This window comes from Alosa alosa, chromosome 22, assembly GCF_017589495.1.
Source record: "Alosa alosa isolate M-15738 ecotype Scorff River chromosome 22, AALO_Geno_1.1, whole genome shotgun sequence".
NCBI lineage: Eukaryota > Metazoa > Chordata > Actinopteri > Clupeiformes > Clupeidae > Alosa > Alosa alosa.
Genome location: NC_063210.1, coordinates 6,728,065 through 6,747,680, shown reverse-complemented (window position 1 = coordinate 6,747,680; position 19,616 = coordinate 6,728,065). Strand labels below are relative to the sequence as shown.

The 19,616-nt window shown below is 43.1% G+C and overlaps 2 protein-coding genes across 5 annotated transcripts; one reads left to right on the top strand and one right to left on the bottom strand.

Moving 5' to 3' along the window:
- Positions 1-645: 645 nt before the first annotated feature.
- Positions 646-9,538, top strand: dlgap5 (discs, large (Drosophila) homolog-associated protein 5). Of its 4 annotated transcripts, none has more exons than XM_048233901.1 (19): positions 646-739; positions 1,994-2,217; positions 2,700-2,875; positions 3,149-3,235; positions 3,438-3,468; positions 3,614-3,709; positions 3,819-3,875; positions 3,988-4,074; positions 4,518-4,555; positions 4,690-4,892; positions 5,144-5,401; positions 5,901-5,989; positions 6,117-6,379; positions 6,810-7,068; positions 7,300-7,723; positions 7,843-7,894; positions 8,086-8,245; positions 8,612-8,655; positions 9,331-9,538. In XM_048233901.1, the coding sequence occupies exons 2-19, from the start codon at positions 1,995-1,997 to the stop codon at positions 9,439-9,441; spliced, it is 2,658 nt and encodes an 885-aa protein (XP_048089858.1). In that variant the 5' UTR covers positions 646-739; position 1,994; the 3' UTR covers positions 9,442-9,538. The 4 variants fall into 4 exon arrangements, with proteins under 4 accessions (XP_048089858.1, XP_048089857.1, XP_048089856.1 ...); XM_048233900.1 differs by having other exon boundaries at positions 2,697-2,875; positions 3,152-3,235; XM_048233899.1 differs by having other exon boundaries at positions 2,697-2,875.
- On the bottom strand, positions 8,354-19,304 carry rsph10b (radial spoke head 10 homolog B). The gene is made up of 20 exons (XM_048233903.1): positions 18,967-19,304; positions 18,788-18,863; positions 18,627-18,695; positions 17,874-18,047; positions 17,528-17,613; positions 17,306-17,426; positions 16,650-16,826; positions 16,350-16,494; positions 16,131-16,258; positions 15,307-15,499; positions 15,098-15,206; positions 14,929-15,011; positions 14,670-14,818; positions 14,463-14,570; positions 14,123-14,284; positions 13,721-13,786; positions 13,574-13,643; positions 13,372-13,476; positions 10,212-10,404; positions 8,354-9,738 (listed from the first exon to the last, which is right to left on the bottom strand). The coding sequence occupies exons 1-20, from the start codon at positions 19,191-19,193 to the stop codon at positions 9,549-9,551; spliced, it is 2,631 nt and encodes an 876-aa protein (XP_048089860.1). The 5' UTR covers positions 19,194-19,304; the 3' UTR covers positions 8,354-9,548.
- Between the last annotated feature and the right edge of the window lie 312 nt (positions 19,305-19,616).

Below are 19,616 nucleotides of genomic sequence, written 5' to 3'. Positions count from 1 at the left end.
ATATAGGCTTATTGTGGTGTGTATTATTTATTGTACTACTATTTGAAAAGCTCAGTCAATTTTGCCATTTACTCTATGGTCCAGCAGCAGTCAGAAAAATGCTGGCAGAAAATTTGATGTGAAGTTTTTGTTGACTGTGACTGTGGTTCTTCGTTCCTCAAAACTGCAACAGTGTGTTTAAGCTCTAACTCCATCTACTGGTACATGGAGTTCATTGATAGCTAGTCACCACACACACACACACACACACACACACACACACACACACACACACACACACACACACACACACACACAGGTGGAGCTTTGAGACCTTTAGAAACTGAGACTGAGAAAATATGTATTTCTAATATAAATTATATTATTTATTCGGGAATTGTATTGACAAATGTGATCGTAGCAGTACTTACATTAATCATGCCAAGTTACCCAACAAAGATGCGAGGCATTCATAGTAATTGTAAACGTTTAACATTTTGATGTAAACATAAATTCTCTATAGCTATGTATTATGTGGATGTAAAGACTTTAGGGGGCGTCGCTACGGCGGGTAGAGAGCTCGTCAATGCGTTTCAGCCAATCAAAACTGCATCTCCACTCCTCAGCAGCCAACCAAGAAACACTATGATTTTCAAATCTTGCCCGCCATCTTGTTTGTTGTCAGTTTCCGCGTAGGACAAGTTGCGTTAGGTAGGGTTGTTCAAATTTTTGGATCGCTACCAGTGGATTTAACGTCAAGGTAACTTGTTTTTGTTTTAATTGTTTTGTTATTAACATTATGGATGTAGTGGGTCCGTTATTGCGCGAATCAACATAGTTTTAAACATCCTCTTCGTCAGGGTAACCTCAACATAACCTTTTGCCTTCCTTTAGTTATGCTAGCATGCAAACTGGTGGATATTTAACAGTCAAACCATTGTGAAGCCTGTTTTTGTGTTATTTCGTATTCAAGCGAACTAGCATACTTTGCTAGTGGTACTCATTTTGCCTGCTTCGAATGGTTTGTGCTGTTTACTACCAAACAAACAGCGTCTTGCGCCCTATGGGTTCCCACACAATGAAACACCCCTCCGATTTAACCCTGTGTAACTACATGTGTGTTTTAACGTTCAATTCCATTTGGGGAAACCTATGCTGCTTAGTCGCCTGATTATCTGATGAGAAGTAAATAATTGAGTTACATTGTTTGATTGAACATTTGTATTTTCTGACATTTTGTCGCAGCGGCAGGATTTTCATTACATTAACGTTACAGCCCGCTTTTCATCTTTGATTAAAAAAAGTAACAGTTAGGCTGATCATAAAGTTACAGCAACGTGGGGCCCAGCCCTTGTTTTTGATCATTACTTGCACCAAACTGACTTTGCAGCACTTTTAAAGATTACTTAACAAGACACCTGAACTCACCCAGAAAATGTCTGCAGAAAGAGAGAGATGACCACTGCATTTTCCTTTTTCACCTGGTCATGATTCCAAGTAGGTGGTTTAGTTGCAAAGTTGTAAACCTGATAACAGAATAGCCCGAGGGTTTAATATCCAAATTAAACAAAGGCAAAAGGCTTCTCTATTTGGAGCTTTAACACTTCATCTGGGTTAACTTACCCCGATCTGTCACTAAACCACCTGATTGGAATACAGCCCTGCTCTTGTAAAGTTACTCTGATTTCCACAATGTCTGGTGATACTGGTGTGTTTTCCCTGTCTTCACTTCAAATTGTGCAAAGCAAAATAAGCTAAGCCAGGGTGGACCATGTCACAACATTGTGGATTTCTGTTACAAATGTATTGACTCTCGGTCCTGATGATGGATCAGAGCATTTTGCCAGTCTGCCTCTATTGCGAGCAAGAAAGGGCACCACACTTCTAAGCACTACACTGGTCCTGTGTAGAACACCCAGAAAGTTTCAGTATGCAGTGTGCCACAGAGCTCTGTTCCAGATTGCGGTTATTTTACACAGTAGTATTCATACCATGTCATGTTTATCGCCTTTAGGATGGAGTCTCGCTTTGCATTCCTGCACCAGCGGGACAACAGCGTGTCTATGCTGAGAGTGAAGATGTCCCGCAGGCGGTCCCAGTCCCAGAAGGAGAACCGCACGAAAGTTCACAACCTTCGCAGGCAGCTGGAAGACTTGCAAGAGCAAGATATTTCCATGCTGGAGAAGTCAGTTGCAGTTCTTGAAGAGAAGGTGGCTAAAACCAAAGCACTGAAACCAGGTGAACCTCGCCCTCCTCCATTTCAAGACCAGGACAGTCTGCAATTTTATTGCCATTTATTGCTGTTTTTTCCACAGTACTTATTCAGAATAGTTTCATAGTTAGTGTATAGCCTGGTAGACATTATGGAGTCCATATAATGTAATTGCAGAAGTCACAAACAGAACCTTTGTGCAACAAAATTCAGTGTTTCAAGTTTCTTCATGTTATTCACTGATTTTAAATATAAGAAAGTTGCAATAGTCTATATAGGAATCATGCCGATATTTAAAATACCTGGTTGATTTCAATCTAACCTATTATTGAAGATGGGCATCTTTGTTTACAAACATGACACAACCTCTTCAGGGAACAATAGATTGTGGAAAGGCCCCCCAAACAGGTTTGATTGATTGTGAAAAGACTAAACCTGTGCTGATAAATCTTGCAGAAACCTCCAACCATTCACATGTTTCCAATGTCAATGATTTGCTTTCCAGTAGATGCTACCAGTGCTGTGGAGGAGAGGAAGAAGATGCTTGCTCGGTACAAGGAAGCCAAGGAGCTCCAGAAGGAGAAAGAGCGTCGGGAGAAGGAAAAGAAAGGCGTGTTTAAATGTGGCCTCTACCAGCACAGGCAGCCTGCGTTTGCCAACTCACAAGCCCCCACTAAAGCAAAGGTGAGTGCTGCTGTCCTGTACATGCTGTGCTGTATAACCTGAAAGAGGAGCTTACACTTTAGTAGCTTATGGAATAGGCCCTTTCCTATTTGATTATGTGGCTCTGAAAAGGAACATTGTCCCTGACCTTAAACTGAGGAAGGGCCATGTCTTTGTGGGACAGATTGCGTTTTTGTTTGTTTTTAAGTGGTTTCAGTCTTTTATGGTCTTGTGATGTTGGTGAATAAATCTGTGTCGCTCATCATGGCCCTCGTTCTGTCCAAATCCCAAAAGCAGAACCCTGAGCCAGTGCTGTCCACACGCGTCACTCGATCTATGAAGCAACCACAGCAGACTCCTCTTCAGCCACTGCAGCAGAAGGTAAATAAAAAAACAATCTAGTGATCGCAAACAAAGCTGTCCACTCTCTCTAGTCATTTATACTCTCAGGCAGTATGCCTCATAGCAGTAAACAATAGAGCCTTGCGGTTGTTAGCATCTCACTCTACTGGTTCCACTGTCCCCTACCCGTTACCACCCATTTACTGATTGAGCCTCATTTGTTCTCTTCCAAACCTTACAGACTGCAACCCAGAAGTCTGCGCCAAAGAAAGGTAAGCCAGGAAAGACTCTTTATACATGTCCTGGCTTTTATAGTGGATCATGCCTTCAGCTGATGACATGATGACGGCATATGTCTGCATGTTGTGTGCTCATTTAATCTCCTTAAAACTCTTTTGCTTCTCTGTCCACACACAGAGCCAGTGGTCAGGAGGCCTCTCAGCACCAGGGGACAGACGAGGGTTCCTCCAGTTGCAGCGACGACCGCCGTGACCAAGCCTAAAGCTGCAGCAGGTTTGATGTGGCCCTTTTTTGTTTGTTTGTTTTTATTTATTTATTACAAAGAAGTACATACCTTGGTTTCCTACGTATCTCTGACATTTGGGTGTTTTCTGTTCTTCAGTTGAATCTGTCACAAGAACCACCAGACCAACAAGGGCAGCAGCCAAGCCTACATCAGGTGTTTACTCAAAGCAGTTTGCCTTATGTAATCCAGATGTACTTTAACTTTTTTTATTGAGTAAAAGCAGTAATAGTTTCATATAAAAATGTACATTTTATTTTGTATTAAGATTTGAAAACCAGAAGCAATTCTAAAACAAGATCCACGGTGAAGCAGCAGAAAGTGCCATCTGCAGGTCAGGAGAAGGAGCCAAAAGGTAACTAACCACTGACAGGACCCATTGACCACCTCTGGTCCGTTCAGGCTGCCATAGGTTTATTAGCTGTATGTGTGTGTGTGTGTGTGTGTGTGTACTGTCTATACATTAACTAGTGATGGGCGAACGAAGCCTTTTGAAGCTTCTTCCTGATTGTAATCGCGAACATCCATTCTTGCCATATGTCTACGATAGAGTAGAGGTAGTGATGAGGACGATAAATCTGTCGACGTGGGTTCAATCCCTGTGAGTCACTATACAAGGAATTTTTATTAGGCTTATGCAATAACAAAAAATATTTTAAATTTGACTTCAAAACTTTAAAAAGTCCAACACACTGTCTCGAAACAATTTGCTTCACGGGAGTGATACAAGCTTCGGTGCCTCAGTGTCGAATGTCCCATCACTAACATTAACTTCATTGTTTGATCCTTTTTCCACAGAGGACACAAAAGAAAGGATACAGAGTGATGAGAAAAAGGTGAGAACCTACGGCTTTCTCCTAAGTGTTTAAAATGATGACGATGTATTTGATTAGTATTTTTTTATGTTTGATGTAAAATCTGATGTAACAAATAATAATGAATGAATAAATAACTTTCCATCCATATTTAGGAAGAGGAGAGTTGTCCTGTGGACTCCCCTGCACCTCAGCCAGTGACTGCCCCAGAGGAAGACCCTGTCCAGGCGGAGGCCGAATCCGTGGCACCCTCCTCCTTTGCCCCTGAGGGCTTTATGTTCCAGGCCCCCGTAGGCCTCCCGATGCTCCAGCCTGCCCCACCATCCACCGACAAAGCCAGCGCAGTCACTGCCCCCAGGTACCCGCCTCCCTGTCATACAGCAGCGCTCCACTCTGTTCACTTCAGTCATTATCATCATTTCTATATAAGGCTTCAAGTGGCTCCCAGCTTGTTGATCAGTGTTTCTCGAAAGCCAAAGTTGACGTTCTCAAATGTGGTGTTTTATATTATTAATTGCTCAAACCAATTAATGGATTACCAAAATTCTTGGCGATGGCTTTAATAGTTACAGCCCTAGATGTAACATTACGTTCTCTCAATATCCACAGCTTTGAAGCCCAACTGGAGGCCGACGTGCCCATGGACCCTCCTTCTGCTCCCTCCTCTCCTCCTCCCAGCATTCCGACCTCCTCTATCTCACCTGTTTCCTCTGCCTCACCACCTCCTGCCTCCTCTCAGCCTCTTTCCTCCTCCTCCTCCCCACCTCCCTGCTCTGATGGTGCTACTGCTGCAGCAGCAGCTGACTGTGGGTCTGCAGCGCCTCCTTCTGACCAGCAGGAGGAACAGCATGGAGTCCCCTACTTCAGGTGGGTCTCAGTCAGGGCACTCATTGGATGCACCCAGGTAGTGTTTGTGCTGTGAAAAGGGTTCATATATGGAGCATCACGCTTAGGATTTTGCTGTTGTGACCTGTTCAAACACTGACTTGCATGTAGGGTGCAGTCAATCCACACAGTGTTTTCTTTTATTGGATCCAGTTGTGGTGTACCTTATGGTTGAAAATACAAACACAAAGCAATTGAACTTGACCCCAAGTCGCTTTGTCACTTGTTCACTTTTGTGAGGTGTACATGTGCTGGTAGTCAGAATGTCGATTTGTTTTAGTAAACTCTGATCTTGTACAGTGATTCCGTAGACTTTTGCTGCTGCCTGAATTGCTTACATGGTAAATTGCCTTTATTTTTTTGGTTAGGTTCCATTCTGAACAGAAACATAACAAACAATGAGTTAACAGTAAGATAAACTTGTGATTTTTGGTGGCATTGGAGGCTGTTATAACTAATATAACTGAACTCTTTATTTCAGGGCTGTGATGGTCAGTGAGACTCAGAGGTTAACAGAACTCTCAGAACAGTGGGAAGTGCACTTTGAGGACTCCTCCATCCCAGAAGAAAGTGAGTATGGAGATTGAAAAGTGAATTTGTGTGGAAATGACTCAATAGGTGTGCACCCCCCTAAAAAGAATGAAATACTGAATTGATTCAGTGAACACATGCAAATGTTTCCTCCTGTGCCCATCAGTGAGAGAGCGCATGCGGACAGCTGTGGGACAGGCCCGGCTCCTGATGAAGGAGCGCTTCGGTCAGTTCAGTGGTCTGGTGGACGACTGCGAGTTTGGCCGCGGCGAGAAGATCACCACCTGCACCGACCTCCAGGGATTCTGGGATATGGTGTACTTCCAGGTGGAGGACGTTGACCGGAAGTTCAAAGCTTTGAAGGAAGCAGAGGGACGGGGCTGGACAGAGGAGAGCAAACCAGCACCACGGCAGAAGAAGCTTGTTAAGGTGAGGCTGCTTTGGGAAGTAACCTGCTTGTGTCCCACCTTGGTACTGGCATAAATTGAATTAGCCAATTGATTTTGCCGAGGTATTAAATTAGCCTTACGGCTCCTACACACAGTTGTGTGCGGTGCAGTGCTTGAGACGCATCCCATCCACTTTATAGGGGCTTACGTCATCCGTTGCCGAACTGAATTGTGGGTCCGTTGCGTCGCGTTGCTCCCGTCGCTTGCGTCAAAGTTCAACTTTTGCTGCACCGACGGTGAGCAACGGATGACGCCAGCCAATCAAATTACGGTTCTAGGCCTACTTCAAGGCATTTGCATAGTAGGCTACACACCCCGGTCGCCGGGAACACCCACTGGCATGCGTTGACGGAATGCAACTGTGTGTAAGCACCGTTTAGTTAATTGAGGCTCCATTTGTCTCCCCACAGAAACCCCCTATAGCAGGTGCCACTGGCAGGCCGGCTGCAGGTGCTGCAGGTAACGCAGCAGCCAAGAGTCGCCTCGCTGCCATCAAAGCAGCCATGAAGGCCAAGCAGCAGCAGGCTGAGGCAGAGAAGGCAGCGCAGGCAGCGGCCAGTGTTCCGGACAGCACCCCTGCCTTGGACACCCCGTCTAAACTTAAGCCCGCAGACATTGTGGTGTTCAATGGAGGCTTCTTCCAGGTTGAGAGCCCACTGAAGACAGCTGGTAAGGGAACCAGCCATCTCTTACTGTGTCCAACTTTTTTTTTTTTTTTTTTTAATTAGCGGTTATTTATTATTATTTGATCTCACTTCGTTCATAGTTGTATAACAAAGCTTGTAAGTTGTGATGGACTCTGACAAAATAGCCACAGTGTACTGTGCCCTCTTCCGAGGATTGTCTATAAGAAAATAAAATGAATGTTTTGGGAAATGTCTGCTGGTTGCCTCTACCTAGGAGCGTCCCGGCTGAGCGCGACCCCCGCTGCCTCCTTGCTTATGACCCCCAGCAGGCACCGGCGCTCCACCCTCCCCGTCCACGCCTCTCCTTTCCCCCGCGTAACCCCCGTCACCACCCCAGCACGTCTGCCCAACCCGTCCCCGGCCCGCACCCCTCAGCCAAGCGTCCCTCCAGCCGCCGCCGCCTCCTCCTCCTCTCACAGTCCGGACCCAACCAGCCTGGCCCTGAGCTTCTCCCCGGAGCGCTCGTGTCCTGCCGGCCTGTCGCGGCTCAGTCCCCAGGCCCCGGACACAGACGGATCCCCTCGCTCGACGTCAGAAGTTGCCCCCAGCCTCCACCCCAGCCTGCTGGTCTCCTCCCCCGACGCAGAGCAGCGTCTCCCCACAGTCGACAGCCACGCCAGCCCAGCAGGAGCTGTGAGGTAAGGGACCCCTGTTATTCCTCTGGGACCTAGGATTGGAAGTAGGAAGGAGGCTGATTAACTGAATGTGTAAAGCAACCCAGTGGGAAATGTAATCTAATGTCAGCTCTCTTTCTCAGCATTCTTGCAGATGTTGACATGAGTGCGACTCCGGAGACGTCTTGCACAGAGGTGAGGGATTTATCATCTCTGAACAGTTAACATTTCATAAATCATTGAAGACCCTCCCTTTAAAGATTGTTACTCTTTAGATGGAGGAGAAGCACAATAAAAGACTAGATACGTTTAGATCTTTACATTTTTTGGGATGTGGCAAAGTGTCAAGTTAATAATTTCCTGAGGGTTTGTGTGGATGGACACAGGATGTTCCTGGGCTGGACTTTGAGCGCTACCTCCAGCCCACCGCGCGGGTGAGCCTGTCTCCTAGTGCCCCCTCAGAGACCTTCTCCCCCATGGCAGTGGACGCCGAGATGGAGAGCCCAGAGGTCGAGAGGCAGGACGCTCTACTGCAGACCCCAACCGGTATATATGATTGACACAACTAGAGTAACTTGGGTTGAAGGTGTGGAGTGTTTTTCTGGTTTACAACATTCAACAATGAATGATCAACAGAATGTGAAGAAACATCCATTTTGATGTAATGTCAAAAATGGCCTTTATTCTGTGTTGGTCAAATATTAACTGAAGATAGACAAAGTCAATGGAGGAGTGTTGTGTGTCTGTGTTCAAGACCATTCAAAGCCTAGAGTTTCACACTGCTCCTTTAACATCAGAATCACAGCTTTGTGGTGTTAGTTTAACTGGTTTGGTTTATAATGGTGTTGAAGCTGTTTTAGAATCTAACACCTTCACTCTCTTCACTCCTCCTCACCCCCCACCCCCACCCAGCACTACCAAGGATGTCCCCACTCTTCACCCCACAGATGGAACAGGTTAATATTAATCACTAGTCAATCTTCACCTTTCTTTTTCATTATTTATTCACTTTTCTATCCACAAGTTTCCTACATCCCATGAGGCCTTGCATAATAAGTGTAATAAAGAAGAAATGTCAATTTGGAAATAGCTAGTGTCTTGGCAACATCCGCTTCTCAGTATAACGAATGGGATGTGTTTGGGGGGGCTTTTTTAAGTCTTAAGTTCTTCAGACATATTCTTTTTGATTTGTCGTCTTTTGGGAGGAGATGGAAACTATACCATCTTCGGTAGGAACACCGATTTAGTTTTAGTTAAAAAAAAAAATGTATTAGTGTAGTCCAGTTATATGTACAACCACAAACAGCACGTGTTGTCCCTGAGCTCCGTAACATCTCTCCATAAAGGTTTGCGACTCTACACAGTAAATAATAACCGAGAAATAATTTGCCTCTTCGCTAACTAGCACACAGAAGACCACAGGTATACTACTTCCACCACCTCACCGGAAGGTTTACCCGTTTTCTTCTTTACTGCAGCACCCCAAGGAGACTGGTGGATAGCATTAGGGATTTCCTTTTAGTCCTATATTTTCATGTGTCATATTTGATTTGTTAGTGTCATATTTGATCATAGATGAAGTAACTTTTAAAATAATTGAATTGCATTGTTGTCTGTTTTCTGCCTTGCAGTCAGTTCAGTCAAACCTGTTACTCTTCACCCCTGTTGAGTTGAAGGACTGCGTGCCTCGGGCATTATGTGAGAATGACCTGATGTCCTTTACCCCACCAACTCACAACTAGCGACAAAAGAAAAATATTTTGTTTTATATATATATAATTTTTTTTTTACTTCATTGCTATTTGACTGGTTTAAATAAACACTTAGTTTCTCCATTGACGTTGTGGTCTCATTTCTTCTTCTTGCTTTTGACGCTGCTCGGGGAGTGTTTCGGCAGGCCAATGGAGGTGGCGGAGGCCACAGGCGTGGTCAGTGCTGAGGCGATGGCGTGGTCTTCCTCCTGGGCCTCCGCTCTCTCAGCCTCTTCATCCTCCTCTTCCTCCTTGCGCCTCTCTTCTGCCTCCCACTGCTCCCGTAGCCTGCAACGCAGCCATAGAGGTGTTAGCATGGAGATCCACAACCACTTTTAAAAACAAAAAAGCAAAACATTTAATTTTCAAATAATAAAAAAAATGGGAGCTTCTGTCCCTATTTATTGACACAAAGAAGGTTGAAAAGCAGTTTGAGCTGATATCTCAATTGTACAGGTCAAGAAAAATGTAATTCTGAAAGTTGTGAACGCCAAACATGCTACTCCACTAAATTATGATGTAATGGAATACATTACTGCCAAGATGCATTTATTGTCTTTCCCAGGTCTTAAGTCATACTTAAATCAAGTTGATTTAATTGAAGAAAGTGGATTTACTTGCTTTAAGCACCACATGCTGGCAACCAACATACTGTATCGTAGGTGGACCAGCTCTTTAGCGTACTATACCGATTCAACTTCAACACGAGCTGCCATTTATTATTATTATTATTATTATTATTACGATTACTCTGGCTGTACCTGGCTGCCTTTTTGGCCTTTGCGAGAGCGGTCTGTGTACTGGCCGCCTCCCTGAGCATCTCCTCCTCCACCTCCCTCCTCAGCAGCAGCATGTGCTCATAGGCGGAGAAGAAGCTCTTGCTGAAGAAATGGTGTGTCCAGTGAATCCAGCTCTCCAGCTCGCCGCCATCAGTGCCCCCCAGCAGTAGAGGCTCTGGAAACAAACACCTCTACCTTTTATAGTCCATCATATCTCAGGCCATTGCCTCAGGGAAGTTGTTTACAAACAAGCAAACAACACATGCTACCAAGGCCTTATGAAGAGTATGGCATTTCATTATTATATAAAAAAAACATAGTGCCATAATGAGTTTTGAAAAGTAAACCCTGGCTAATAAATGAAAGGGTCTTTAAAAAAAACTTTGAAGAAACATACCCAAAACTGTAAAAGTATTTTTCAGTTTGTCTTTGAAGGACTGAACAGTACTTATAGTAAGTCTATTGACTGTAAAAAAAACCTCAACTTCCATTTCCACTGAAAAAAATGGTTACAAACAATTGTGGTCTACACCCTAGGCCAGGGATATTCAATTAATCTTCAGCGAGGTCCAGTTACGGAAAATTTCCTCAAGCAAAGGTCCGGAGCATCATAATGTTTAGGCTATGTATATGTATGTATGTATAATATATATATACAGGGGCAGAGCCAGAGGGGTGGCTCCGGGTGGCACAGGCCACCCTTGAGATTCGATTGGCCACCCCAAATCCTAGTCTACGATTGGCCATTAACATGGTGTAAGGCGGGACCTTTCTTGATGCACTTGCAGCAGTGTGAAGTGTCAGACGTCAGAAATGTAAGTGGCAAACACACTTGCCTTTATTGGCCTGCGGCACAATTGAACTCTTGAGCGAAGGGTTTCCCGATCAGGAAATACTCCTTAATACGCAACTTTGTGTAGGCTTAACAGAGGTAGCCTAAATATCGTGCCTATGACGATGACGGCTTTAAAAAAAAACCAAACATTTCTTTCACTTGTCTCGCTGGATTAAAGGCAGAATGTGGGCTGTTGCGCAAATAGATGAATGAGGATCGGGAGATTCCGTTAACAAAAACCTAAAGTTTTGCTAAAATTTTCTCCATTATTATTGTAAAATATGTCTCCATGCAGGGCAGGGCTGGTTCTAACCTAGGCTAGGCTATTATATTTGGGTGGGCTGGTAGAAATTTTGGGTGGGCAACATAGCAAAGCTGTCAAATTGGATCAAAACTAACAAACACAAAACAATCAGTACTACCTAGCTTGAGTTGCTGCAGCCAACAGCCAGGGATAGGCAGTATGTCTGATACATGTATGTAAAATAAAAAATAGTATGTTGTCATTTTTATTTTATTTAGTTGGAAAAAAATGGCATCATATTTTGTATCAAAATACTTTATAGGTTTGTAGTTTAAAAATAGTGCCAAATTATTTTGGTAAAACCAATAACCTACTTTTGGAGATGTGATTATAAAAGTGCAAAACAATGAATGCAGCACTGGTGCTGACTTGTAATTTGCCCAGAGTTGTTGTGATCAGAATATTGAGATTCAGGAAGATGAAATTGCTCACATACACAATACACTCCTTCATACCAACCTCAAGTTTCTTGAGAAAATAAACAAATAGACAAAAAAGCAGGTCAAATTATTGTAACAGCTACAAAAATAGATGGCCATAGAGTGGGGGAAATGTCTTGGATGAGTATATTTTGTATATCTTCATTTACAGTAATATAATCAAATTGATTATATTTTAATGTCCCCATGATGGAATTTGTTTTAGAACAGCATAGCCCAGTGACAGACAACTTAGATAATTAACTTTAATATGTTTGTATTACATGTTATTCAAATACAAAGACATTTTATGTGAGAGTAAGGTATTTGTGTTTTTTTGTCCTTCAATTTATGAGTATGGTGTTTGCATCTGGTTTCCCTAATGTATTTGTGCTAATTTCACATCTTGAGCCTGTTTCTGTTTATCTGGATGTTTTGCCTCATGCCACCCTCGAATCAGTGCCTCACTAGTGCCACCCTTGTTAAAAATGTCTAGAATCGCCACTGTGTATATATAATATTAGGATGGATGGATGGAGCCTAGTTGTAGATAGATAGATAGATAGATAGAAAGATACTTTCTTGATCCCCAAGGGGAAATTCAAGAAGATTGTAGGCCTAGGCCTAATGTTTAATGTGAAATAAAATAAGTAGCCTAAAAGGCAACATTCGAAATGAGGTGAAATAAGGCAAGATAAGAGTGATTGGGGAGAAAAACTGAGTAGCCTTGGCTATTTTTAAGATCTTAACGTGAACTTAAAATAAAATTTGAGCTGAGACAAGGCTGGTTCATTGAACCCATTAATCAGCAAGTTTAATTTATTTTTTTTTATTTTTTTTTTTTATGTTGACCCGAAATCCTGGAAACCCAGGAGCATCACGTTGTTGGGCAGTGAATACATGTCGGCTTAACTAGATTGTGGTGGATCAATCAGATTGCCTTCTTAAATCGTAAAATATTCTGTGGTTTCAGTTCACTGTTGAATGGGCCTAGCCTACCCTATGCTTGCTCAATATGCTTTGTCTAGTTAAGGTGCTTCAAATTAGCGCTTTTAAAAATCGCCTGTCTCAGAATAGAAGAGGTCCAGGGCAATTCTGCGCAAAACTCACATCCATATTTAGCCTAGTTGGCGTTACGGACGTGACAGTTTTGCGTGGTATTGCCCCCGTATCGTTATATAAAGCTCTGTTCTCGCTGTCTAGCTTCCTCCTCTTTGAGCAATCGATGATATAACGTATCGTTAACTTAGATATCCATCTGATTGTTTCTCGTCCCGTCTCCTCTCCTGGCTCGTTTCAGGCTATCAGTCTCTTCCCCATAGTAGGCTACTTTACTCACTGACTCGACTATCAGAATTCATAGATTTCACTGGCTGAGTAGCAGCAAGCGAAATGATGGTTCCTGAAGCTGCTGAAGTAAATGCTGTTATCCTAACCAACGAAACATTTAGCGCAGATTTGAAATCTTACGTGAAAATCTAAATTAGGCTATTATGGTCTGGGATAGGATCACGTCACGGTCGGACTCGGACGGTCGCCATTTGGTGATCCCTGCCCTAGGCTGTGCTGGAGAGGGATAAAGACCTTTAGGATCCAGAGCTGCCATGGACTGGACCAGGGTGTCCGAGACCAGTTCAGCCTCACAGTGGCCTGTCTCTGCACGGCTACTGGTCCCTGGTCTGGTCAAATCTTAGAGGGAGAACAGCCAAGAAGAAGAATGTATACAAATCATTTTTGGGTTGTTGCACTGAAATGTTGAGATGCGTTTACTAGGTTTGTGACGGACCTGCTGGGCTCTGTCTGCAAGCCATCACCTCAGGTGTGCAAGGGGTGTCTCTCTCTTTGGATTTTCTCACCTGAGAAAGACAACAAGTTGAGATTGTCAAAGGCCTCTCCAATAAACCCCATCTTCCTCATGGAGTGTGAAACACACCTTCATTGATTTAGTGCTGCTCCCCTCAGCTGATGTTTGGTTTGAGGACTTCAGCACTGATCCAACCTGGAAACAGACAGTATTCAGTGTTAGGTAACAGACTGGATCCTAAACTTTTATGAAGATATTACTGAAAGTAATTATGTACTGCTGTATTGAGCATGGTAGGAGTGGATTTGGATTAGATATATTATCTAATTTGTCTCTAGCCAATACCACCTGAATAACATACTATAGCTATAAATTATATAGTCAAGTCCATTTATTTTTATAGCACATTTAAAAGCAACAGCATTGCACCAAATTGCTTTACATTAAAAAAAAAAAAAAAAAACACACACACACACACACACACTGTATAATGATTATCTTCACAAAAGTTGTAATGAGAGTTTTATTGACCAGAGGTGAGGGGCACTGGGGGGTCTGTAGACTGGTCCCTCCATCCGGTGCGGCCACTGAGCTTGTGGCCGCACTCAGGCTCTCTGCTGGCGACTGCACGGCCCTCTGGCTCTTCACTTCAGCACAGCCCAGTAACGCCTCGTAGAACTCCAGGAAAACCATCTGTGGTGCCCGGAGCACAAACGCGTAAGCACTACTTCTTCCTCAGAAGGATGGCACGGCAAGCACAGTCAGTATAGATTCACAGAGGGCAGTGTAATAAAGAAGATATTAATGTCAGTCTGGAAATATCTAGTGTCTTGTCAAATTCCAAAAAATCGCTTAGAGACTTGGAGATCACCTCTATATCCAGATTACTATGGGAGTCACTGTAGACCGATGGATTCTCCAGAGACAGGATCTGCAAGACTGTTCTAGATGTCAGAACACTGTCAGATAGGTCAAGATCCTGTGGAGAGAGGATTCCACAGTAGATTTCCCATTTGGGGGTCATAAACATTCATGATAACTGTTTTCTCACAGAGGACGGCGCAATCAGCTTTATTACCTGAAACATCCATATGAACTGCCTCATGGTCATGGTTTTCTCAAGGTGTGTGATTGAGTTGTATTGACAGAAGGCCTGGTGAATCTCCCAGCTTTTATCGATATAATTCATAGCAATCACTGCTCGCATTGAGTCCCGGAATAGAAGACCTGCATAGATTATATAGATTACAAGGGTGCATGACTGCCACAATACGTACATGTTTATGGTAATTAAGAGCCTACTTATGTGCACACATAACTTGGAATGCTTAGAGTACCTTTGACTTGTTTTGCGTTAGGGATAATGTTTTCTCTCATCAGCTTGGAGAAGCATGCAACAATGATTCCATTACCGGATGATCTGGAGGAAGATATGAGGTCATACAGTGCAATACAAAAAGAGGCAATTTCAAAAGCAGACTTGTAGCTTTGTGCTACACTGCTTACCCAACTTTGTTATGGTACATGTGAAATGCCAGGATGACTAAAGAGCTTACGAAGGTCCTAAGCAACATGGTGGAGAAAGGAGAGTGAATCTCCTCAGGTGGGATATCCCCTGTATTTCAAACAGATTGAAGCAAAAGTTGAGGTATGTGCACTTCAAAAAATGAGCACTTTTTCTGCTATACGAGATCACTTTAACTTGTTTCCCTCACCTCCACTGACGAGCCGGTCCATCTGGGCCAGGGTGACGCCCTGCAGGTGCATGTTACAGTCCATGAGCATGCGCCACAGCTGCAGGCGTGTCAGTAGGAAGGTGTTGTCCGGCGACTCGCCGAGGCCCAGGCAGCTGTAGAAACCATAGATGCCACGAAGCTCAGAGATGTGCCGCAGCACGGCAAACTCCACCTGATACAAACACACACACACACACAAATTGGCATGTCACTGACACCATGTTATCAATGAAACCAAGCAAGCTCTCCTATACCAGTTCATTATTTTAAGCAGAACACCAATTGTCAAGCTCTTCAACAAGATCATCTTTGTTGAAAACTTATTTCATACAGTTTACAAATAGAATTCCTCACAACTCATTTATTACCCCTTTGATTGACACGTTTTTGTGACAAACATACAACCAATCTACATTCAGTCTCTGTATATTAACTCTGTTGACAGTGTGGAATACAAAATAAATCTAGGGATAGGTTAGGCCTTACCTGACTCAATCTGCCCCTCAACTCCTGGTAAAGGCCATAGTCATCTCACAACTTGATTACAGTAACACCCTCCTGACTAGCTGACTATTCTAGCACTTACCACCTGACTAGAAATGCCATTTGACTACATGGAAGTAGCACTCATTGCTAACTTGTTCTTATCGCACTCTACCTTGATCGTTTCCCTATTGGGAGTCACTTTGGGGTTAAAAAGCTTCAGCCAAATGTAATGTAATGTAATGTAAAAGGTTGGGACACCATTAGGTTGCAGTGATGGAGCTGTGGTTGGGTTTGGGGGAGATGAAGATTGTGCTGACCTGTTTGATTTCTAAATCTCTGTGAGCCTCAGGGAGTCTGTCCAGCAGTGTGTGGATTTCAAGAGTCATGTCCGGCCCAAGCACTGAGGTCCAACCAGAGCAATCCACCGCTGGTCTCGGACCATCGTCTACAGAAGACAACAACAACATCCAATTACAGCACATGCATATGGTGCTCTGAGGTTGTCATTCCTGAAAGTAAGTTTTATTCAGACTGACCTTCACAGGAGGTGGGAGTGTGTGTCCGGATCCCACTTAGGTCAGGGGTTTTGAGGCCATCGATACAAAATGAGGGGAACTCTGCCATATAATCATCAATAAACTCCCCTTCAAATATGCGCCCATTTTTGAATATAAACTTACCCTGCAATGTTTAAACCCAGACAAATTTCATTGGTATATGACATGAACATGGAATGGTGTAAAAGAAACAGGAGCAGCAACTGACCACAGATGGTTCATATTTATATTGTGTTTATCACCTTACAGTTGACCTATACAGATATTATGACTATTAACCTGGCCATGTTTTTTGTTAGACTTCCACTCGCCCTTGTACACAGCTCCACTTGCATAGTAGAAGGTGCCTTGACCGTGACGCAGCCCCTGCACAAAGCCACCTGTGTACTTATTCCTCAGCGGGTACTGGGTTCCAGGGACTCTCCTTAGATACCACGTGTGGGTGCCCTCCCCATGCTGCACAACAGCGAAAAGCAAATGGAAACAGGCAAGGTTAGTTTGTTAGTTCAATGATATGATACGTTTGTTTACCTAATGATATGATGTTGAATTATTTCTGTTCTCTGCTTTTTACAATAACAAGATCATTGTGACTTTTTCTAAGAAGCTTTTTTTCACTCCCATTAATTATGAATGTACTAGCATTTAATGAACATTTGATATTTCTTCTATACACACAAAAAGCTGATTTCTCTGACCCCCCCAACCCCCTCCCCCCTCATCTTTTTGAAATCTGTGAAAGTGAGTACTTCACCAGTTTTGCTAATACAGATTTTTTACCACATTTGTAAACAAATAAACCTTTTGTGTGCATAGAAGAAGTCTTACATGGTTTACTTCAACCCATGTACAATGTATTTTGTTCTGTATGTACACTAGTCAGAGTAAGACAAAACTGAATGACGTGTGTTATCTTATCTCATGCTGAGTCAGACCTGAATGCCATTTTCCCATGATCCATTGTACTGTTGCCCGAGCTGCAGCCACCTCATCCGCCCCTGTCCATGTCTGAAGTTGTTCTTCCACTGACCCTCATAAAGGTTTCCAGATGGGTAACTGCACAAGATCATGGGGAAACAGACTGATGGAAATAAGATCTTTTTAATACGGTGGCTTTGCATAATAAGCGCTCCAGGGAATCATATGCATATGCATACCAACGCACTCCCCATCCTTCCCTGCTGTTGTTGAACCAGTCTCCTTCATACCACGAGGTCACCTCCTGCTTGTAGTACATTATACCCTGTTTTCAACAAAAGAATTGTAACTACCATGTAGCTACCATGACAGTATCTGCAGATGCATTGGATACGTAGAGTGAGTGACTCATTAAGATGGCCAAATCTAAACACAGTCTAGTATACTATTGTTATTAATAGAACTCTATCATAGAGTAAAATTTGCAGAATAAAATCAAACTTGCTATGGAAGGCAGGTTCCACAGCAAGATGTATCAATGTAAAACATGTAAATGGCCTCCTTGCTTGTGCTGAATTCCTTTACCTTGCCATGCCGCTGCCCGTGGTGCCACTGTCCTCTGTATGTTACAGAGGTTTTGCCACATTTGTACGTTCCGATTCCATGACGAATTCCATTGAACACCTCACCCTCATAACAGCTTCCGTCCAGCCATGTGTAGGTCCCATGACCCATGGGGACATTTGAAACGAAGTCTCCCTGTACAAACATAATAAAACTATCATTATAACATTAATGTCAAGTCAAGTCAAGTCAACTTTATTTCTATAGCACATTTAAAAACAACTGAGTTGAACCAAAGTGCTTACAAACAAACATAAAACAATGACAATGGTACAACAACAATATAACATGGGGGGGGGGGGGAAATAAATAAATAATTGAAATAATACACAAATTGGTCAAAAATAAAATAAAGAATAAAGAGTGTGTGTGTGTGTGTGTGTGGGGGTATTAAGGTAGATTAAAAGCTTGGGAGAAAATGAAAGTCTTTAAGTTAGACTTAAAGCAGTCAATGGTTGGAGAGGACTTAATATGTACAGGTAGGCTATTCCAGAGTTGGGGGGCAACAACAGAGAAGGCTCTATCACCCTTAGTCTTAAGGCGTGTTTTGGGTTTTGTAATGTAGGCCTATTATCTTCAAGATATATTCTAACATAAACTCATACAATAACTTTGTAATAAAAAATTAAGGCTATTCATAATGTTCTGTTATAGTCATAGTAAGTTTAGCTACAGTTTAAAGCCAGCTTTTGAGTGCATTAAGCCTAGTTCTACCTCATATTTGACTCCATCTGCCCATATGTAGATGCCACGCCCATGCATTAGTCCATCTGAAAAGAAACCCTGAGGAAATGGATTTTGTATCAGTGTATCTGTGATCTGGATCGAGATTTAATAATGTAGCTAAAGAGATAACCATGGAGATAACTTAATACCTTGTAAACATGGCCTCCATGGAAATGTGCGACCCCGTTGCCGATGAACAGGCCATTAACCTTTTCACCTTCATATCTGTCAATTGACATTTTTGCCATTATCAGGCCACACATTAACAAAGACACAAGATCTTATGTAGAATACGGTGGTCTATTAAGAAAAAGAAAAAACAGCCAACCTTTTAATAATTGTGTTGACCAGGGTAGCTTTTCCTTCTTGTTCTGCGATAAGTTGTGTTTGTGACAGGACTGGTGCTGAGGCAAACTCATTCTCCTGCTCTGCTGTCAAATCGTCAGTTTGCATCACTGGATCATATCCAGCGCTTGCCGTGTAGGCGTTCAAACTACCTAACGATGCCTCTAGCGTCTTTTCTGGTTCTTTATTCTTTTTATCTCCTTTCGCCATTTACTGTTCTGGTCTAAATAGCGAAATCTAGCGAAAAGGGTAACTTGACAACAGTAACAACTTTGAGTTGCTAAGGTGTTCCCTCCTCTACGGCGACAGCTAAGTGCCAAACAGCGTTTTATAGTGAGCATCCTGGTAGGGGCCATTGACAAATGACCTTTCGCGAAGTCCCGCCCCCCTTAGTTACTGTTGCTAAGTCCGACAGCTAAGACCGGAGTTGACTAGAACCAGAGAAGGAGACGGGCTCTGCTAGAACCTAGAACTTCAATGGTAGCTGTAAGCCTGTCTGTAAAAGTTACAACCTAAGAGGCTCTTTTACAGAGCCACGGACCTGATTTCAGTTAGAATCCGTTGAACAACTCCAGTATGCCATGGAGACACATGTATACAAATGAATATCTAGGTTTGTTGGGTGTAGGGTTG